This window comes from Somniosus microcephalus, chromosome 14 (assembly GCF_052327205.1).
Source record: "Somniosus microcephalus isolate GS21.2 chromosome 14, FLI_Smic_1.0, whole genome shotgun sequence".
In the NCBI taxonomy this organism is placed as follows: domain Eukaryota; kingdom Metazoa; phylum Chordata; class Chondrichthyes; order Squaliformes; family Somniosidae; genus Somniosus; species Somniosus microcephalus.
Window position 1 is genome coordinate 35,209,859 of NC_141000.1, and position 23,488 is coordinate 35,233,346.

At 45.1% G+C, this 23,488-nt stretch overlaps 1 protein-coding gene across 4 annotated transcripts in view; it reads right to left on the minus strand.

Moving 5' to 3' along the window:
* gtf2f2a (general transcription factor IIF, polypeptide 2a) overlaps positions 1–23,488 on the minus strand; it is a 107,980-nt gene that overhangs the window by 81,359 nt on the left and 3,133 nt on the right. For 2 of the 4 annotated variants that reach the window (XM_086006497.1, XM_086006495.1), the window contains exons 2-3: positions 10,540–10,613; positions 10,370–10,421 (exon numbers count right to left, since the gene is read on the minus strand). In XM_086006497.1, the coding sequence (XP_085862623.1) occupies positions 10,370–10,421; positions 10,540–10,613 (126 nt within the window). The remainder of the gene's footprint in view (positions 1–10,369; positions 10,422–10,539; positions 10,614–23,488) is intronic. The other 2 variants (XM_086006498.1, XM_086006496.1) reach the window with 1 other exon arrangement.

Below are 23,488 nucleotides of genomic sequence, written 5' to 3' on the forward strand. Positions count from 1 at the left end.
GCCTGCCCCATTTTATTTCCAGACCGTTAACTTGCCAATTTATCCTAAACATATCTTAACACTAGTTGTAAAGGGCTGGCCCTGCTGATCTGGAGGAACATGAAATTTAAAATTGTTGCTGTGACCTCCGAGCTCCATAATAACTTGCTCAGATTTGGCCATCGGACGTTCCTGATTGGAAATGGTCACTTTGGTCTTTAGTGGTACAAAACATAAAATGACTGGACAAATCAAGCTACTAAAGATGGTAAAATAGTCTCCCTGATTTTGACTATTTGCCCCTCATTTTTAGCGTTCGTGCACCTGATTTTCAAGTTTGCAATCTGAGAATTACACCACAACATATTGGACTAACAGAAAACATTTATTTTTACACCGTCACCTTTCTTCTAATTTTAAGGGCTTTATTTTTTTTCCTTTTGTAGTTCTCTCTATGCCATCCACCTTTATTTGATGGAGAGGATGCGCGAGCAACAATTTGGGTTTCTACACAAAATATTTCCTCGGATTCAGTATCGCTCAGAGTTTCTCCCATAAGCGGAACCGGTAACCAACAACAACTTGCATTTATATAGCACCTTTAATGTAGTAAAATATCCCAATGTGCGTCATAGGCGTGATTATCAGACAAAATTTGACACCGAGCCACATAAAGAGATATTAGTACCGGTGCTGGGTCCCTTGCTGTTTGTGGTCTACATTAATGACTTGGATATGAATGTAAAGGGTATGATCAGTAAGTTCGCGGATGATACAAAAATTGGTAGGGTGGTAAATAGCGAGGAGGGTAGCCTCAGTCTGCAGGACGATATAGATGGGTTGGTCAGATGGGCGGAACAGTGGCAAATGGAATTTAACCCGGAAAAGTGCGAGGTGATGCACTTTGGGGGGGACTAACAAGGCAAAGGAATACACAATGAATGGAAAGACCCTAGGCAAGACGGAGGGTCAGAGGGATCTGGGTGTGCAAGTACACAGATCCCTGAAGGCGGCGGAACAGGTGGATAAGGTGGTAAAAAAGGCATATGGGATACTTGCCTTCATTAGCCGAGGCATTGAATATAAGAGCAAGGAGGTTATGATGGAGCTGTATAAAACACTGGTTAGGCCACAGCTGGAATATTGTGTGCAGTTCTGGTCGCCACACTACAGGAAGGATGTGATCGCGTTAGAGAGGGTGCAGAGGAGGTTCACCAGGATGTTACCAGGGCTGGAGCGCTTCAGCTATGAAGAGAGACTGGGCAGGTTGGGTTTGTTTTCCTTGGAGCTGAGGAGGCTGAGGGGGGACATGATTGAGGTGTACAAAATTATGAGGGGCATAGATAGGATGGATGCTGAGGAGCTTTTTCCCTTAGTAGAGGGGTCAATGACTAGGGGGCATAGATTCAAGGTAAGGGGCGGGAGGTTTAGAGGGGATTTGAGAAAGAACTTTTTCACCCAGAGGGTGGTTGGAGTCTGGAACTCGCTGCCTGAAAGGGTTGTGGAGGCAGAAACCCTCACAACATTTAAGAAGCATTTGGATGTGCACTTGAAATGCCATAGCATACAAGGCTACGGGCCAAATGCTGGAATATGGGATTAGATTAGACAGGGCTTGATGGCCGGCGCGGACACGATGGGCCGAAGGGCCTCTATCCGTGCTGTATTACTCTATGACTCTATGACCAAAAGCTTGGTGAAAGAAGTAGATTTTAAAGAGCGTCTCAAAGGTATAAACTCATTGAAACATAAAATATCTCTTTGAAACGTATAAAATTCTTAAGGGGCGTGACAGAGTAGATGCTGGGAGGATGTTTCCCCTGGCTGGGGAGTCTAGAACTTGAGGCCACAGTCTCAGAATAAGGGGTCGGCCATTTAGGATTGAGATGAGGAGAAATTTCTTCAGTCAAAGGGTTGTGAATCTTTGGAATTCTCTACTCCAGAGGGCTGTGGATGCTCAATCGTTGAGTATAGTCAAGACAGAGATCGATAGATTTTTGATTACTAAGGGAAACAAGGGTTAGTGCGGGAAGGTGGAGCTGAGGTAGAAGATCAGCCATGATCTTACTGAATGGTGGAGCAAGCTTGAAGGGCCGAATGGCCTACTCCTGCTCTTATGTTTTTAAAGGAGGTGGAGAAGCTTAGGGAGGGAATTCAGAGCTTAGGGCCAAGGCAGCTGACAGCATGGCCGCCAATGGTGGAGCGATATAAATCGGGGATGCGCAAGAGGCCAGAATTGGAGGCGATCTCGGAGGGTTGTAGGGCTAGAGGAGGTTACAGAGATAGGGAGGACCCTTACTCTGTACACCAGCTATAGGGATGTATCACAAGCCGCCAAGTGATTCTCCTCTTTTCTAAAGGTACACTGAATACGCAAACTTACTAGACCAAGATTCAGTCTCTGAACTGAAAAACGGTTTTACTTACATAAGACGGATGAATGAACAGTAAACAGTATAACAGAGTCAAATATATATTCCTCTACCCTCCTCGATACATGAAATAATATTCACCATTTACTTTCTGTCTAAACAAAGACTTTAAACAGAAGTTTACTCACTGCAGTCTCAATCGGGCCTACTTCTCTCATGCTAGCCTGGCACAAAATTTTAAAACAATCAAGTCTGTAGGTATTGACTGACTGATATACCTATCAATTTATCCAATGAAAAGCGACGAGTTAAGAAAGTAACTATAGGTTTTTATTGGCTAAATAACAGAGCCCACCCTCGTGGGTGATCGGATCCAACAAGGAGGAATACCAGCCAGTCGACCACCTTTATACCTGGGCAGGTAGGTGGAGCCGTGGGCGGAGTCAGCAGTGGTCAGCCCAGGTATAACAGTGTGACAAGAGGCGACCTCGTATAGTGATACAACAGTGTGAACAGTGATAACCATAGAGTAACGATGTAACAGTGATAACTATAGTGTAACGATAGTGAACGATAAAAGTGGTTTACCACATTCACCCCTTGTTTAGATTTGAGTCCGGCAGGGTGAAGTGTACTACCAGTTCTGGTATGTCAGTCTGTCCGGAGGCCTCGTAAGCCTTTCTGATCGTCGCAGCGGCGGTGTTGCATTATCCGGTGTTAATGCTGGTGTCTGCGTGGTCGGCGAAGGCTCGTGGGGTTCCGGCATGCCGTCTACCTCGGGTGGCATTGGGGGGGGGGGGGGGGGGGTTAACGGTGGTGTCTCAGGAGTGCCCGAGGGTGCGAGGTCTCGTAAGGAGACTGTGTCCTCCCGCCCGTCTGGGTATGCCACATAGGCGTACTGGGGGTTGGCGTGCAGGAGGTTCACCCTCTCGACCAGGGAGTCCGTTTTATGGGCCCTCACGTGCTTTCGCAGCAGGATGGGCCCCAGGGAGGTCAGCCAGGTTGGTAGCGTGGTTCCTGTAGTCGACTTCCTGGGGAAAACAAACATTCGTTCATGGGGGGTGGCGTTAATGGCAGTGCACAGTAGTGACCGGATGGAATGCAGCGCTGCCGGGAGGACTTCCTGCCAGCGGGAAGTTGGGAGGCCCTTAGACTTTAAGGCTAAGAGGACGGCCTTCCATACCGTCGCGTTCTCTCTTTCCACCTGCCCGTTCCCTCGGGGGTTGTAGCTGGTGGTCCTGCTTGCAGCGATACCTCTCGCTAGTAGGAACGGACGGAGTTCCTCGCTCATGAAGGAGGAGCCCCGGTCACTATGTATATAGTTTGGGAACCCGAACAAGGCGAAGAGGTCGTTCAGGCATTTAATGACCGTGGTACTGGTCATGTCTGGGCAGGGGAAGGCAAAGGGGAAACGGGAGTACTCATCAACAATGTTGAGGAAGTACACATTGCGGTCAGAGGACGGGAGGGGCCCCTTAAAGTCGATGCTCAGGCGCTCGAAGGGGCGGGTGGCCTTGATCAGGCTTGCTCTGTCCGGCCTAAAGAAGTGCGGTTTGCACTCGGCACAGGTCTGGCAGTTCCTGGTCATGGTCCTGACCTCCTCGATGGAGTAGGGCAGGTTGCGGGCCTTAATGAAGTGGTAAAGTCTGGTGACTCCGGGGTGGCAGAGGTCGTTGTGGAGGGTCTGAAGTCTATCACTTTGCACGCTGGCGCATGTAATTCGTGAAAGAGCATCAGGGGGTTCGTTCAGCTTACCTGGCCGGTACAAGATATCATAATCATAGGTGGAGAGCTCGATTCTCCACCTCAAGATCTTGTCATTCTTGATTTTGCCCCTCAGCTTGTTATTAAACATAAAAGCGACCGAACGCTGGTCGGTGAGGAGGGTAAATCGTTTGCCTGCCAGGTAATGCCTCCAGCGTCGTACCGCCTCCACAATCGCCTGGGCCTCCTTCTCGACCGACGAGTGTCGGATCTCAGGGCCCTGTAGGGTCCTTGAGAAGGCGGCCACCGGTCTCCCCTCCTGGTTAAGGGTAGCGGCTAGGGCGAAGTCGGATGCATCGCTCTCCACTTGGAAGGGGATGGACTCATCCACTGCGGGCATTGTGGCCTTGGCAATGTCTCCCTTAATGAGGGAGAAGGCTGCGCACGCTTCCTCCGTAAGGGGGAAGGATGTGGACTTCATGAGGGGTCTGGCTTTGTCCGCATAATTGGGCACCCATTGGGCATAGTAGGCGAAGAGCCCCAGGGTTCTCTTTAGTGCCTTTGGACAGTGGGGGAGGGGTAGCTCCATGAGAGGGCGCATTCTTTCGGGGTCGGGGCCGATGACTCCGTTCTCTGCTACACAGCCGAGGATGGCAAGGCGCGAGGTGTTAAACACACATTTCTCCTTATTGTAGGTGAGGTTCAGCCGTTGGGCCGTACGGAGGAATCTCTCCAGATTAACATCATGGTCCTGCCGGTCGCGGCCGCAGATGGTGACGTTATCTAGGTAGGGGAACGTGGCGTGCAGCCCGTTCTGGTCAACCATCCGGTCCATCTCCCTTTGGAAGACCGAAACCCCGTTGGTGACGCCGAAGGGAACCCTAAGGAAGTGGTAGAGGCGGCCATTCGCCTCGAAGGTGGTATACTGGCGGTCCTCAGGGCGGATAGGGAGTTGGTGGTAGGCCGACTTAAGGTCGATGGTCGAGAATACTCGGTATTGTGCGATCTGATTGACCATATCAGATATGCGGGGAAGGGGGTATGTGTCCAGCTGGGTGTACCTGTTTATGGTCTGGCTGTAGTCGATGACCAGGCGGTTTTTATTGCCGGTCTTAACGACCACGACCTGGGCACGCCAGGGGCTGGTGCTCCCCTCGATGATGCCCTCCTTCAGGAGACGCTGCACCTCGGAGCTAATGAAAGCTCTGTCCCCGGCGCTGTACCGCCTGCTCTTGGTAGCGACGGGTTTGCAGTCGGGGGTGAGGTTAGCGAACAGGGAAGGTGGCAGGACCTTGAGGGTGGATAGGCCACAGGTGTTACGCGGTGGGCGGTTTAAAATCTGTTGGTTGTCGACTGAGTGTGGGGGGAGGGGTCCGCCGTATGCTAGCGTGACGCTTTGGAGGTGGGATTGGAGGTCTAGACCTAGTAGGACGGCAGCGCATAGCTGGGGCAGGACGAGGAGTTTAAAATTTTTATACTCCGTGCCCTTAACCGACAGGGTCACAACACAGTAGCCGCTGATGTCTGTGGCGTGGGACCTCGATGCCATCGAGATCCGGTTGCGCGTTGGCCGGACAGTGAGGGAGTAGTGGCTCACCGTGTCTGGGTGGATGAAACTCTCCGTGCTTCCGCTGTCGAACAGGCAGGTCGTGGCGTGGCCGTTTACTTTGATGTCCATCATGGACTTGGACAGGTGGTGCGGGCGGGCTTGGTCCAGTGTGACGGAGGCTAGTGTATAGCTGAGCGAGTTGCTGTCGTCTGTGGGTGAGGCGGTGGTCGGGTCTGGAGGCACGGTGGCGGTCGAGCGTGGTGGGTAAAATGGCGGCGCCCACGAGGTTGGACAAAATGGCGGAGAAGATGGCTGCCCCCACAACTCACATGAGGCACTGCTGGTGTCGGTTGCCTGGATCAAAGATGGCCGCCCCCATGACTCACATGTGGGGATGCTGGCCTCTGTGGCCTTGATGGAAGATGGCCGCCCCCACAGCTCGCATGAGGCACTGCTGGCCTCTGTTGATCTCCCTCTGCAGGCCTTTGCAAAGTGGCCTTTCTTCAGGCAGCTCGAGCAGGTCGCGTTTCTGGCTGGGCAGCGCACCCTCGGGTGTTTCGCCTGGCCGCAGAAGCAGCCGCCGGTGGCCTGATCGCGGGGGTCCGATGTCGCAGCCGGTACCGGGGGGTGGCGGTCCCGATCGGGTCCGGGACGCCGACGCCGAGGTAGGTCCCAGGGGGGGTGCTGCGGTCGGGGTCGGTCCAGAGTCCCAGGGTCGCAAATTACAGTACCTGGAATATGCCTCGAGGTCCCGATGGGCCACTTCTAGGGAGCGAGCGAGGGCTGCAGCTTTGTCCAGGTCGAGGTCCTTTGCTTCAAGCAGTCTTTGCCGTGAGTAGTCGGACCGCAGGCCTTTCACGAAGGCATCGCGGACATTGTCTTCAGTATTTTCTGCCGCCGTTACCGCTTTAAAGTTACAGTCCCTGCCGAGTGCTTGTAGCGCCTGTAAAAATTCATCTACAGACTCTCCTGGCTGTTGCGGGCGGGATCTTAGGAGGTGTCTGGCATACATGGAATTTACCGGGCTCTGGTACTGCCGTTTCAGCCGGTTGATGGCGTCCTCGTATGTTCTAAGGTCCCGGATGAGTGCGAATACTTTAGGGCTCACTTGGGCGGTCAGAACTCTTAGCTTGGATTTCTGAGGCACGCCGGATTCTCCCAGGTAGGACTCGAAACAGCTCAGCCAGTGTTCAAAGTCGAGGGCTGAGTTAGCTGCCTGTGGGTTTAGATCCAGGTACGGTGGTCGGAGGGCTCGCAGCCAAGCCGGCTGCTGTGGCTGTTGTAGCTGGGCGTCTGGCTGGTCGTTTGGCTGCTCGTTTGGCTGCTCAAGTAACGACATTTTAAAATTTAGCCAATAAAAACCTATAGTTACTTTCTTAACTCGTCGCTTTTCATTGGATAAATTGATAGGTATATCAATTTTATTGGCTAAATAACAGAGCCCACCCTCGTGGGTGATCGGATCCAACAAGGAGGAATACCAGCCAGTCGACCACCTTTATACCTGGGCAGGTAGGTGGAGCCATGGGCGGAGTCAGCAGTGGTCAGCCCAGGTATAACAGCGTGACAAGAGGCGACCTCGTATAGTGATACAACAGTGTGAACAGTGATAACCATAGAGTAACGATAGTGAACGATAAAAGTGGTTTACCACACTGACACTCAAACACTGGCTGTAGATTCACTGCTGCTGCCCAATATAACTAGCATTTATATAACGCATAACGTAGTAAAACATCCCAAGGTGCTTCACAGAAACAAAATAAGACAAAAATTAACAAACCAAAGGACAGGCGTCTAAGAGCTTGGTCAAAGAGGAAAGTTTTAAGGATGGTCTTAATGAAGGAGAGGTGGAGAGACAGAGGTGTTTAGGGAGGGCCGCCAATGGTGGTGCAAAGGGAGTGGTGGATGCACAAGAGTCCAGAGATGGAGCAGCGCAGAGATCTTGGAAGGATGTAGGGCTGAAGGAGGTTACAGAGATAGGATGGGCGAGGCCATGGAGAGATTTAAACACGAGGATGCGAATTTTAAAAGTTAAGCATTGGTGGACCAGGAGCCAATGTAGATCAGCGAGCACAGGTGCGATGGGTGAGCAGGACTTGATGCAGGCAGATTTTTGGATGAGCTGAAGTTTATATAATTCTGTAATGGAATGCCTCTGACCACCAAGCTGCCATTAGAGAATCCCAACCAATCAACGACCTTGTTCCCCTTCTCCAAGGGCTAAAATCCAATGGTCAGTCAAACCCATTACCCAAGCTGAGGCCTATCTGTTCATCTGTGCAGAGGTGACTTGGGACCGCCCCTGCAGCTATCCTAAAACATAAGAAGTAGACAGCTGCCTCGCACATAATTGCATTAGATCAAACAGCCATCCATCACGATCAAATGTAGGCAGATTTTGACAATGGCAATGATGATTATGATTCAAGGTAATAGCCCCAGGTTGATTAAAAAAATTAACACTTTAGACAACTATTTTGTGGGACTAAGGATCTTGTATCTCGTGAAGTCCTTGTATCTGTTGCACGGTGGTAATTGATCACTGTTCTGAACTGGTGTATGCGACCCCACGTGTTAACCCCTCACAATACAAGATACAAGTTGTAAATTCAACACAGGCAAATAAAATCCATTTTTACATTGGGTAGGCGACAAACTCCCTAGTCTCCCAATCCCACTCCTCTTGAGCCAGCTGCCCATAGGTGCATCAGAGTGGCTGGATGGACTCTCCTCTCCAATTACCCACTCATTATGGGCTGTGTTTTGCTCTTCACCCTGGCAAGTGTAGCGAAATCAGGCACAAGAAGATAACTTTTCTTTCCTTCCACAGGTAGTCACTAAAAGGGCCTGCCCGAGTTCAACTCTGAAGAAAAGCACAACCACATCACCTTTGTGTTAAGAACTACAACACACTTGTACTTCTGCAGCCCAGAAGATCTGATGTGGAAATTTGGTGGCGAGGGAGAAACACGGTGGTAACTGATCACTGTGTGCATAATAAATCATCCTTAAAAATGTGTTTTTAAAATTTTCAAAGTTACAAGGCAATCTCCTACATTAATGGTCACTAGGCAGCATGAGTTATTACATCGAATGTACAGCACAGAAACAGGCCATTCGGCCCAACTAGTCTGTGCTGGTCTTTATATTCCAGCTGAGTCTCCTCCCATCCTATCTATCGCATCTCAGCCTTTCAGCATATCTTTCTATTCCATTTTCTCTAATGTACTCATCTAGTTTCCTTTTGAAAGCATCTAAGCTATTTGCCTCAACCATTTCCTGTGGTAGCGAGTTTCATATTCTAACCACTTGCTGAGGGAAGAAATTTCTCCTTACTTCCCTATTGGATTTATTAGTAACAATCTTGTATTTATGGCCCTAGTTTTTTGATTCTCCCGCAAGTGGAAACATTCTCTTCCCTTTCCAACCCATTCATAATTTTTAAAGACCTCTATCAGGTCACCTCTAAGCCTACTCTTTTCTAATGAAAAAAGTCCCAACCTATTCAATCTGTGAGAAGGAAATCCTCTCAATTCCACTAACATAATATCAAAGAACATTTTAAATGCATAAAGTAAATTCTGCCAATTGGTTTTGTATTCCATTTGTGCATGTGAAACCGGTTGCCAGGAACAATTTTATGGAGTTTCTTTAAATCTTTCAAATATGCCAAGAACAAACAAGAGACCACCCATTCTCTAGATCTAGCATTTAGATATTAATGCAGAAGTTTACAATTAATAATACTTCCAATATCAATCATCATAATCAAAATAAGAGTCATATGATGCCCATACTTGTACTGTAAGACATTTAATCACTCTAACTTAGATTAAGCAAAATATACTGGCAGATGTCCGTCTCATAGTATTGCTCATGGCAAGTTGGATGACATGCTGTTGTAAAAGGACAGGAGCATTGTATCATGCAATGCACAATATTCTACTATTCAGGTGAAGCTTTAAGGCCACAAAGTCCGATTGTTATTGAGTAAACATTGGGTGAGTTCATTCATGAATTTAATTGCTATTCATCAGGCTACATATAAGAACCCTGGGTTTATTTCTGTTCCCCATCACGTCCTCCCTCCCCCCAACCACCCCACCAAGTGTGTTTGGTAAAGTCTGTTCAGAGGCTGCAGAAATTGAGACTCTGGTATTTCTTGAGCTTGTAGAATGATCGTCTTTGTTTCTTTGTGCTTTTTTTGAAGTGTGACACAAATTTGCGTGTGATAGCTGAAGTGTGACAGACAGGAAATACGTGGCAGACAGGAAATACATGCCAGAAGTTCCTTTTATTAGGCTACGGTATGTGTATCTATAAACATATTTCACTTCCGTCATTTTATAAAGTTCAAGTGTACTAACTGTCTAGTTAGAACATTCTACATGTGATCACGTCATATCCATGAAATATTTTCATATTTTAGGAAGATAATACAGGTATCACAATTGAGAACAGGCAATGCTGTGAAACTTCACTGGAGACACTCTGCAGCTTGTACATCAATCAAGTGTGCTTCCAAAAGTAACATTTACACAAACCATTTACGATTTTAATTAAGGTGTAGTATAAAGCAATCATGTGATGAGAAGTCATGGGATAGAATCCATATCCAACTCAAGATACTGACCATAACTCTGCCACTCATAAGTTAACAATTCATCTTCATTGTGGAATAAGATTATATATAATATCCTCCATATCTTGTACTTATATAACACTTATATCTTATCAAGCTCTTTGTAGTGGCATACTCAACTGTATTGCTACTTGCTTCATTGCATTCGCTTACCTCTGTTTTCCCTTGATTCCTGTTAAATACAGATAGACAGAGGAAACAGATTAGTTTATGGTCACCAGTTTATCATTCAGAAATATACATTTATCAGTCTCGGTCAGCTGCAGTGCAACAGAACAAAGTTCACTTACTTGGCTATCTTTATCTTTCCCACTTCACCTCTTCCCGTTGCTTTAGCCCATTGCTGTGAAAGGTATTTAGGAACCTACAGAAATGTATAATACAGAAAACTATTAACCACAAATTTTAACACTAAAAGTAAAACACAACAAACAACGTTCGAGTATGCTTATGTATTTCTGACTGGTGTTAGCCAGGTGATTTGAGCATTATCATTTTAGCTAGCTTTCCTCTGGGAGGAGGGAAGGGTGAGAAGCGGAGAGTTAGTACCAATTGCAGACCACAAGGTGGTGAGAAACTGGACAAGGAGAGCGCGAGATAGCTGGAAAGCACACAAGGGGACACATAAGAGCATGCACACTGAGGGAGCCAAGACTAGTAAGAAGTCAAATTTCAAAAACACATCAAGGGTAGCGGCCCTGAATCAGGTCAGCCACCGTGTGCGGAGTTATTTTAGAAGGCAAAAGATGCACGAAGTAATACATTTTGTTATTTTTAAATAAGATGAGGAACAGGTATTTTTTTCTCCAAAGAATGTTTGTGCATAGATCCATTTTAGGGCCTTATCGCAGAATATTCTTTTAAAAACACAAATATCTGTGAATCTGCATCCCCAAATAGCATAGTGGATTTTTCTAGATCATAGCATATCTGTACATATTTTGTTCTGACAATCATGAGAATTGAAAATATCTCATGTTGATATTTTGGATTATACAAACCTGTCTCAACACAGCAACTAGCTATTGCCCAGTTTTATCAATTATGGCCACAATCCAAAACGCATCAGATTACTGTAATCAGTTTAGTCATATTTAATGCGCAATGTATACAAGTTTAGTAAGTTAATATTGTGTGCAGTACAAAACACATCAAATACACTATAAAGAGATTAAGAAATAGAGGGAAATAAACTAAGCGAGATGTTCAAAGAATATCAGACTGTGATAGCAAGATGTTGAACTGTCATACCATAGTTTGGATATGCTGTTTTACAATAACAGGGGTGTTATGCCATGTGACACACAATGTATTGATTTACAATGATTGAATACATTTTTATTACAGGGTATTCTGCAATTTTTACCTTTGTTTTGGGGTTTGGATTCCATGATTCTGTCCATATTCCCACAAAAACTGTAAATCAGTGCTCATTATTTATGTGTGCCTTTACCTATGTACTCCTGTTGCCATTTTATCTCATCTTTTTTGAAGTACAGGAAATGCAACAAGGAACCTGCGCTTCAGCAGCACTGAGAAGATAGTTATAGAATCTGGCAGTACTGGACTGGGTCCTTGGTTTCGGTAGCATTGTGATGGTGGCCCAAGGGCTTTACAACAACACAATGGGTGTCCTGGGTGTTTGGCAGCACTGGAGTTGGTTTGAGAATTCTGAGGCACTGGTTCGGGTCTGAACATTCTGCAAGCATAGGTGAGGAGTGGGGGGGAAGAGGCTCCAAGAGTTTAGCAGCAAAAGAGGGGGTATCCTAAGGGTTGTCAGTCCTGACGTGGCAATCCCATGGTTTGGCAGACCCAGGGCAGGGGTCTCATAGTTCAGCAGCACAGAGGTGGAGTTCTTGACTTTATAGCACTGGCAGGGGATGTGCTGGGCTGTTTCAGCATTGCCATGGGGTTACTGTATTCAGTGGTATTTGGGCAGGGGTCATAGAGTTTAGTAGCGGGGAAGGTTGGGACAGCTTCAAAAGAAGTTTGTAAGATATTTCCATAAGACGGTGAAAGAAGTGTTTTTCATTGATTCTTGGGAAATAAATTTGTATTTTAGACATTAACAGTAAATAGGAACGTAAATAATCAAGTACATACATTGTCTATACATTAAAAAGAAATCATGTTTTACATTATTTCCATGTGGGTGCAGGGGTGTGGAAGTATTAGGGAAAGAAGTGTCCAAGGTTTCTGCCCACAGACAATGAGGCAAGTGCTTTTTAATTGGTTCCTAGAAAATAATTAGTGTTGCCCTTATCCATTGCAGTTGTATTAACAAATTTTATGTAAATATAAACAGAAGAAAGCAATGCTATTCTATTCATTTGTCTTGCTCTCCGAGTTTGACTCTTCGTATGAGGAGAGATTGGGTCGATTGGGCTTATATTCGCTGGAGTTTAGAAGAATGAGAGGGGATCTCATTGAAACTTATAAAATTCTAACAGGACTGGACAGACTGGATGCAGAAAGGATGGTCCCGATGGCGGGGGAATCCAGAACCAGGGGTCACAGTCTAAGGATAAGGGCTAAGCCATTTAGGACAGAGATGTGGAGGAATTTCTTCACCCAGAGAGTGGTGAACCTGTGGAATTCTCTAGCACAGAAGGCAGTGGAGGCCAATTCATTAAATATATTCAAGAAGGAGTTAGATATATTTCTTAAGGCGAACAGGATCAAGGGATATGGAGAGAAGGCGGGGACAGGGTACTGAATTTGGATGATCAGCCACGATCTCATTGAATGGCGGAGCAGGCTCGAGGGGCCGAATGGCCTACTCCTGCTCCTATCTTCTATGTTTCTTAAAGTAAAAACAAGTTACTATCTTTCATATGAACCTTCAGTTCAAAAAGCTTCTTTAATTCATCAGCCAGTTTTTCAAATCATTTGGGGGGAAAAAAACATTATATGGTGGGCAAAAACATAATTCAACTTTTCCATTAACAAAAATATTTTTCCTGCAAACAATGGTTGTTTTGAATTCTTAATATAAATAAAAGCACAGATTTTCTAATCAACTATCTGCCCCCTCTTGTGATTAAAAATTAAGCACTTAATAGCTTAAATGTGGAAATTTACTTTAAAAAAAAGGATGTAAATTTATCTTCCAACATGCCTTCAAATCACTTGCAAAAACAAAGACTAAGAAATCCTGTTACTACTGTGGGGAGGCACCGCCTGCCTACTGAAGCATCCTGGCAAATTCTTTGTACTGCCCAACCTCAGATAATGGTATCCTTAGAATTGCAGGCACAGACTAGCTGATAACTCCTTTCAGCCAACAAACTGATCACTGTGGAGGAAAATATCAATTGCAGGCCTAAGCTTTTGACAGAGGCTATGCCCTCAAAGTAAATAAATACTGTGGCTACAAGAGGTGGTCATAGGCTGGGTATTCTGTGGCAAGTGACTCACCTCCTGACTCCCCAAAGCCTTTCCATCATCTATAAGGCACGAGTCAGGAGTGTGATGGAATACTCTCCACTTGCCTGGATGAGTGTAGCTCCAACAACCCTGAAGAAGCTCAACACCATCCAGGACAAAGCAGCCCGCTTGATTGGCACCCCATCCACCACCTTAAACATTCACTCCCTCCACCACCAGCGTACCGTGGCTGCAGTGTGTACCATCTATAAAATGCACTGCGGCAACTCGCCAAGGCTTCTTTGGCAGCACCTCCCAAACCCGCGACCTCTACCACCTACAAGGACAAGGGCAGCAGGTGCATGGGAACACCACCACCTCCAAATTCGCCTCCAAGTCACACACCAACTGACTTGGAAATATATCGCCGTTCATTTATCATCGCCGGGTCAAAATCCTGGAACTCCCTCCCTAACAGCACTGTAGGAGTACCTTCACCACACGGACTGCAGCAGTTCAAGGTGGCAGCTCACGACAAACTTTCCAAGGGCAATTAGGGATGAGAAATAAATGCTGGCATTGTGAGGGACGCCCACATTCCATAAATGAACAAAAAAAAGTTAAAAACCTAATGAAGGTACTCAGGAACATAATAGACAATATTAATCATGTTATGAGAAATATGTACTGGCTCATTTTTTTAAAAATTACAAACCATATTTTGAGACTATAGTTGCTGGACCGAACAGTGAAATACATTCAAAAGTACTTGGAGCAATCTGATTAGTTTGTTTTCCCCTTTCATTTGATTACTGTAGCTGACCATCTATTTTTGATTGATAGTTTTTCTGAACTGTGATTGATTTTGATTTTTTCTGACTACTTGTTGATTGGTATAGTGTATACCTGTTATGTTGTGATGTCACTATCTTGAGTACAAAATTAAAACTAATGAAATTGAAATGTGACACAGAAATTTAAAAGAATTACATTACATCAAGTGTGACTGACAAGAGTGTGCACAGTAATACCAATTGTATAGTATATACCAGTACCCTCGTCACCAACCTCATCACCCTCCCTGGCCACTGTCTTGTGCTGAAACAGTTGTTTGCAACTGTGGCATCCTGGTCAGAGCGGAGTTTCTGACCTCAAATCTCATCACCTGCCTCTGTCCCTACCTCAGCCCACCTGCCACTGAAGTATTTCTTTCTCGTCTTTGCCCCCTCCAGACTTGAGAACTCCAATTCTCTCCCGGCTGGCCTGCCAGCCGCCACCCAACTTCAGCTCATCCAAAACTCTGATGCCCGTATCCTATCCCACACCAAATTCCACTCTCCCATCACACCCGTCCTTGTTTAAGTATATTGGCTACTGGTCACAGAATGTCTCAAATTTAAAATTCTCACCCTTGTATTTCAAGCCCTCCCTGACCTTTGATCTCCCTAGCTCTAAATCCTCCATCCCTACAACTCCCCACTCCATGCACTCTGTTCCTCTGACCTCTTGTACATCCACTCCTTTCGCCTCGCTGTGGGCAGCTGTGCCTTCAGCCACCTAGTGCCCATGCTCTGAAATTCCCTCCATGATCCCTCCACCTCACTCTCCTTTCAGACCTCCATAAAACCCACCTCTTTGACCAAGATTTTGGTCACCCTTCCTAATATCTCCTCCTTGGACTGAGTGTCTGTTCTCCTTACGTCTCTGAGGTGCCTTGAGATATTTTTCTACATTAAAGGTGCAATATAAATGAAAGCTGTTATGAATCTCCCATGGCACTGTGCACAGTAATTTGAGGATATGGTGCTTTGTAAGTAAAGGGATAACACGTGGCATGACCAAGGATAAAAGTAAATATAATTTATTAATAAATTAAAAATTAGATACGGAACTTTCCAAATGCAACAATTTTTATAAATTTGGTACAAAATTTAAATTGTATGACATAAAAATTCAAAGTTACTATATTTTAAAAGTGAATACATTATATTTATATTGCTGTGTATTGTGCACTGTATACAAGATATACAATTATTAATAAGCATTGTGTCTTTACCCCCAACGTTAACCACCACTGGGCTTTTTCCCCACTCTAATCCACCAGTTACCATCAAGCCTCTGGTCCCCATCCACAGGCCACAATGTAATCACTGCAAGTCAGTGGCTCTGAAAATATATTGTACATGAGATATAAAGCAGCACATCCTCTGACTCACTGTGAGCAACTGCTGGTACTTTAATAAATGTTATTAAAATAGTTTGAAGCACACAACAAAGGAAGAGAGAGTAAATTGACAGCAGGTCCAAACGGACCACGTACAGACAGATGACAGCCGAGCAAGTGCGATGGTGTGCGGAGAGAGAAAAAATCAAAGCGGATTTTAAAAAGCGGGATCAGACAAAAAGGAATCGAGGTTGCAGTTTTGTTAAATAGGAAAGCGAGAAAAGATTGAAATAAAGAAAAATGGAAAAGTACAAATGGACATCTGACAAAGCAGAGTGATGCTGCACATTCACAGACTGCAAGATTAGCAGTCACAAAAGTATAGAAGAAAAAATTAAATTGGCTCCAAGCCCCATCAAAAGACCTGTAGTACAGTATGAAAGCTTCTCAGCAACAAAGAGGCCTGAGAACCAAAACGCTAAGGAACACAATGAAACAGACAAAAGAGAATTTTATAGCGAAGTTTAATTGTTATTCTGAAATACCTAATACTTTTGTGCCTTTATACACCCATCAGCACTGCAAAAACATAAAATAAAACTTGTTCCTACTTTCCTTTCCTGTATTTATTCAAACAGCGCCACTGTATGGAGAGACACAAAACTACGGGTAGGTGGCACAGCACAGCAAGGCGAAGAAGAGTCACCAGTAAGGAGCAGGGGCAGCTGAGTGAGGTCGAAAGTCTTTACTAGCCAGTTAAAAGCCAAATTATAATGGTAATAAAAAAGTTGCTTATAAACCAATCCAGTCTTTTGAGGCAGATGGTGATTCTACAGGAAGTACTTCTTGACACGCCATTTTATAGGGGAGCTTGGACTTATTCAGAAAATGATGGCTGTGCTCTGCAACATAACTGACAGGAAGTACCCCATCGGGCTCTACTACAAACAAAAGGAATTAGACAAGATGGCTCATTTGGGGCAAAACACCGGCAGACTTGATGGGCCAAATGGATGGTTTCTGTGATTCTATACATTCAACACATTACTCAATGTCTCAAGTAACTCATTGTGCTTGGTTGGTCCTTCAAAAAGATGGAAACGTTTAAAACATCTAGCTTGCAGATGCATGCACTTATATTTTATCTGAATATTTTTTTCCACACAACTTTTCATTTTTTTTTGCTTCGGCATCCCTATTTTTAAACAGACTGAGGGTTGTGCGAATAAGCCCAGCCCATTCTGGCTGTCAACAGTGTCTCACCTTTTACAGAAAACACTACAGATATCCCTGGGCCTATCTAAACTGATAAAGGGATTAACAAAAAAAATTAATAATTAAGGTGATTTTTGGTTGCTGTTGGCATCCTACTGGCCACAGAGCTTCCCGTGAAGTGCTGGATACTGCATTCAAACTGTGGGTAATTTCTAGAGAAATAGAATTTAAAAGCAGAGAAGTTATGTTAAACTTACATAGAATCTTGGTAAGACACACTTAAGAGTTCAGTTCTGGTCTCTATATTATAAAGAGGATATAGAGGCACTGGGGAAGATGCAAAAAAGATTTACAAGGGTGATACCAGAACTGTGAAGTTATAACTATCAGGAATGACTAAAAAGGCTGGGGCTCTTTTCTCTAGAAAGAAGACTGAGGGGTAACCTGATAGAGGTCTTTAAGATTATGAAAGGGTTTGATAGGGTAGCTGTAGAGAAGATGTTTCCACTTGTGGGGAGTCCAAAACTAGGGGCCATAAATATAAGATAGTCACTAATAAATCCAATAGGGAATGTACTTAGAATGCGGAACTCACTACCACAAGGAGTAGTTGAGGCGAATCGCACAGATGCATTTAAGGGGAAGCTAGATAAGTACATTAGGCAGAAAGGAACAGAAGGACATACTGATAGGGTTAGATGAAGAGGGGTGGGAGAATTTTTGTGCGGCATAAACACCCACATGACCTTTTTCTGTGCTGTAAATTCGTTGTATGCCTAGCAATACTCTGTCAGCTGTGGCCCAGTGAGTCCGAAGGCTGTGGGTTCAAGTTCCACTCCAGGGACTTGAGCACATAAATCTAGGCTGACATTCCAGTGCAGTGCTGAGGGAGTGCTGCACTGTCAGAGGTGCCGTCTTTCGAATGAGACGTTAAATCGAGGCCCCGTCTGCTCTCTCAAGTGGCCGTAAAAGATCCCAAGGCACTATTTGGAAAAAGATGTCCTGGCCAATATTTATCCCTCAATCCACAAAACCAGATTATCTGGTCATTATCACAGTGCTGTTTATGGGAGCTTGCTGTGCGCAAATTGCTGGTCGCATTTCCCACATTACAACAGTGACTACACTCCAAAAGTATTTAATTGGCTGTAAAGTGCTTTGAGACATCCAGTGGTCATGAAAGGCGCTATATAAATGCAAGTCTTTTTCTTTTCATGGTTACCTAGGTGAGTACCATAGATTGCAACATAGACAGCTAGTCAAGATAGCTTGCCCAATGATCTTAAATATACTGGATTGTGCATGGGTCATCTGGCACAACTAGAAAGTAGGAGGGCATCCAATCACGTTGCTATGTGCATCACATGACCAAAGATTGTTGGAGAGAGGTGTGATCAAAACCTTAAAACTATTTAAGAGGTGTTCTCTCAGCTACTGCATAGACATTAAACAGACCCCTGCTTGCCACAAAACAGGCACAGGGTGTCTGACAGGTACACATTAGAAAACAACTGCACCTTGTGGACTCCTCCACTTCAAGTCCCCTACAGTTTCTGAAAGAAGCCACTAAAGTAATTTACCATCTGCAGAGAGGAAAAACACCCCAAGTGTGTTTATTGGCAGGAACTAAAACAATGGAGTAGAGAATACACAGCATCAGTGTCCAGGAAATACCGCTGCACGGCATGGATTTCTGAGGTGCAGCCAGGTGATATTTAACTGTCTCAGTCTGCAGAATTATCTCTACGTACCTCAGGACCTCAAATGTACCTTAACTGCTTGTGTGTAGCAGCAACAGGATGAACAAATCTAAGAAATAGATGAGCTGTTGCTATTTCTATCAATATTGAGTCAACCATATCCCCCAACCTTGGTGATTCTAATAGCCAGAGGAAAATCCCCATCAAGGGCATGTTAAGTGGTAGGTATGGAGAAATGGGATTAGAGAAGGGACAACCGAAGGGAGCAGTCTTCCTGTCAGATGGGAGAGTCCCTACTGAACAGCTTCTCCAGATCTTTAAGTATTCCTGATAAAAGACCAGCCACTCAAAGAGAACTACTCTACAGATCCACAAAGAAAAGCTACCCGTCATAACACAGGCTGCACAGCTGGTAGAAAACAGGAACGCTATTGTGCACTACAGCAGGGGGTTGTCTGCATGAAAGTATCTTCCCAGACACTGCAGAGATGGAAAGTCGCTAGTGACGGGCCATTTCCTTGGAGGATAGACTCAGAACCTCCAGAAATCTATGTTTGCTCCTAACTCTGATGATGAAGGTAGGGTCAACCGGTATCACAGCAGAAAGGGCAACTACTGTTTTTGAACCTGTATTTTCCCACTCTATGTAGCAAAATGTCGCAACTCAGGCAACATTTTTATCCTCTGGCTTGACATAGTTCATCAGCCGGGGGCCCACTGCAGGACACAGGTAGCCCCCCAGATACAAAAGATGATGGGAGGAGTTTCTTCTGACCTGACATTGTCAACGGGGCACAGGCCCAGCTTGGTGCATGAAGCTGCCGCATACACTTGAAACTCGCACATCCTCCACACGTAGGGTAGGTCTCTGGCAAAAGCTGGGCCCATCTCAACAATTTTTTTTTATTTATTTTATTTTATTTACACGATATGCAAAAAAAAAGGCTTTTCACAGATGGTGCAGGACTGAATTGGACATTAGGCTTCCCTGAAGCATCCCTCTCCCTGAAACTGGAGGGGGGGGGGGGGGGGCGCGGTGGGGGTCAATAATGACCTGTTAACCACCAAGAACTCAGTGGAGGTGCAAGAATTAGTGCAGTACATTGTCGGAAGTGCCATCCTCCAGGTGAGAAATTGAACTGAGGCTATGTCTAATTGCGAAAGCATGTAATCTGGGTCCAATCTGTATTCTGGGGATTTCACTTTTCCCAGCATTAAGTGGTCTAATGGTGAATCATCTGGTGTAGTCAGAAGAGTAGCTGAAACTTTTGTGGGTACCATTACTGATTGCTTTCTTACACAACATGTTGGTGAAGCAACTAGAGGTAGAAAGTTTTAGATCTGTTTTTTTTTTAAGCAGTGACCCTAGTGCGGCATCAGATGTCCATGAAAGGGGGGGAAGGGGAGTGACACCTGGCCAGCTCTGATCATACTATCATTAGATTTCATCTTATTGGCCAAGCAGAGGGTGCAGATAATAAGAACATAAGAAATAGGAGCAGGAGTAGGCCATTTGGCCCCTCGAGCCTGCTCCGCCATTTAATGAGATCGTGGTTGATCTGATCTTGGGCTCAGCTCCATTTCCCTGCCCGCTCCCTTATTGTTCAAAAACCTGTCTATCTCCACCTTAAATACATTCAATAACCCAGACTCCACAGCTCTCTGGGGCAGAGAGTTCCACAGATTTACAACCCTCAGAGGAAATTCCTCCTCATCTCAGTTTTAAATGGGCGACCCTTTATTCTGAAACTATGCCCCCTAGTTCTAGATTGCCCCATGAGGGGAAACATCTTCTCTGCATCTACCCTGTCGAGCCCCCTCAGTATCTTATGTTTCAATAAGATCACCTCTCATTCTTCTGAACTCCAATGAGTATAGGCCCAACTTGCTCAACCTTTCTTCATAAGTCAACCCCTTCATCTCAGGGATCAACCTCGTGAACCTTCTCTGAACTGCCTCCAATACAAGTATATCCCTCCTTAAATAAGGAGACCAAAACTGTACGCAGTACTCCAGGTGTGGTCTCACCAATACCCTGTACAGTTGTAGCAGGACTTCCCTGCTTTTATACTCCAACCCCCTTGCAATAAAGGCCAACATTCCATTTGCCTTCCTGATTACTTGCTGTACCTGCATGCTAACCTTTTGTGTTTCATGCACAAGGACCCCCAGGTCCCTCTGAACTGTAGCATTTTGTAATCTCTCCATTTAAATAATAATTTGTTTTTTTATTTTTCTTACCAAAGTGGATAACCTCGCACTTTCCCACATTATACTCCATCTGCCAAATGTTTGCCCACTCACTTAGCCTGTCTATATCCCTTTGCAGATTATGTGTGTCCTCTTCACAACTTGCTTTCCCACCTATCTTTGTATCAGCAGCAAATTTGGCTGCATTACACTTGGTCCCTTCATCCAAGTCATTAATATAGATTGTAAATAGTTGTGGCCCCAGCACTGATCCCTGCAGCACCCCACTAGTTACCGTTTACCAACCGGAAAATGACCCATTTATCCCGACTCTGTTTTCTGTTAGTTAGCCAATCCTCTATCCTCTAATATATTATCCCCAACCTCGTGAGCTCTTATCTTGTGCAGTAACCTTTTATGCACCACTGCACTGATCCCATCCTTTAATAACAGAGCTACCCCACCTCCTTTTCCTTTCTGTCTATCCTTCTTAAATGTCAAATACCCCATAATATTCAGTTCCCAGCCTTGGTCACCTTGCAACCACGTCTCTGTAATGGCTATCGGATCATACCCATTTATATCCATTTGTGCCATCAACTCATCTATCTTGTTACGAATGCTGCGTGCATTTAGATAAAGAGCTTTTAATTTTGTCTCACTATTTTTCCGTGCTTTGACCCCACTTTCTGATGCACTCTTAACTTTTATACGTTCTGTCCCTTCCTGTCACACTCTGGTTACCATTACCCCCATTGCTACCCTGCTCTATTGCCTTCTCCTTTCTCTTTGACTTTTTAAATTCCCGCTCACCTGAACCCTCCCCCCCACTATTTAGTTTAAAGCCCTCTCTACAGCCCTAGTTATTTGATTCGCTAGGACACTAGTCCCAGCAAGGTTCAAGTGAAGCCCGTCCCAAAGGAAAAGCTCCCTCTTACCCCAGGAGTGGTGCCAGTGCCCCATGAATCGAAACCCATTTCTCCCACACCAGTCTTTGAGCCACACATTCATCTCTTTTACCCTATGCAAATTTGTTCGTGGCTCAGGTAGTAATCCAGAGATTACCACCTTTGTGGTTCTACTTTTTAAATTTAGCCCCTAGCTGCTCATGCTCCCTCAGCAGAACCTCTTTCTCTGTTCTACCCATCATTGGTACCTACGTGGACCACAACAACTGGATCTTTCCCCTCCCACTCCAAGTTCCTCTCCAGCCCAGAGGAGATGTCCTTAACCCTGGCACTGGGTAGGCAACACAGCCTTCGGGACTCACGCTCTCGGCTGCAGAGAACAGTATCTATCCCCCTAACTATACTGTCCCCTACCACTACTACATTTCTTTTTACTCCCCCCAACTTGAATGACCCCCTGTACTACAGTGCTGTGGTCAGTTTGCTCATCTTCACTGCAGTCCCTGCTCTTGTCCACACAGGGAGTAAGAACCTCGTACCTGTTGGACAAGTGCAAGGGTGGTGGCTCCTCCAATGCTACCTTCTGGATCCCCATACCTGCCTCACTCGTAGTTACACCCTCCTGTCCCTGACAACGGACCAAATTTGAATGATCTATTGCTGGTTCCTGCTTATGAGGGCTAATTTTGCAAAAATGGCTTAAGATTTAGAAAAAGCAGACTGGAAAACCCTTCTAGATAGGCAAATAAATACTGAGAATAAAAGCAGCCATTAGAGAAGCTAAGAGATCTTTGGAAAAGAAGATGGTACACAATTGAAAAGCTTTTCCAGCTACGTCGGGAGTCAGAAGACTGTTAAAGATGGTATAGGGCCGTTCAAAGACAATTCAGGGCAGATTCAAATAGACTCCCAGGCTATGGCAGAGCTGTTAAATGGTTAGTTCAAATCTGGCTACACTCTCCTGTGGATGATGCTCAGTTTCAAGCTATTTAATGTACTGTAGACAAATGATAAAATATTAACATAATAGGAAATCTCAAAATAGATTGGGCTCCAGGTCTAGATGACAACAACCCAAGAGTGATTAAACAGATGGCACAGGTGCTCTGTGAGCCCCTTGCCTGTATCTTCAATGGCTCAAGAGAGTCAGGGATTGTTCTTAGATTGGAAGGTAGATTTTCAAAAAAGGGAACAAGCCAGAGCCAGGAAACTACAAGCTCATCAGTCATAGGGAAGATGCTTGAAGGGATCATAAGAGATGCTTAGGAATGCTTATCTGCAAATCTTTCACCTTAGTTTCAGTGCCTGGCCCCTTCGTGGAAATTATTACGGACTCCAAGGGATTCACCAGCCATTGCGTATAGTGGGCAAATCACGTTCGCATGATGCACAAGATATATAAAATAATGAGAGGGTTGGATTACGTACCCATTCATACATTATTTCAGATTTACAGATTGGTGAGGACACCAGGGGTCATGCATTTAAACTTCACAAGAGTAGAAACAGGCTAGATGTTGGGTGGTTCTACTTTTCCCAGGGAGTAGTGGAACGTTGGAATATATTGCCGGCTTGTGCGATGTACAGACTCTCTGCATATCTTCAAAAGGGAGCTGGACCAAGTCTTAAAGGGGGCAGAGATCGCATCTTATAAAATGTCAGTGATTTAACAGTTAACACAAACATGGCAATGTGG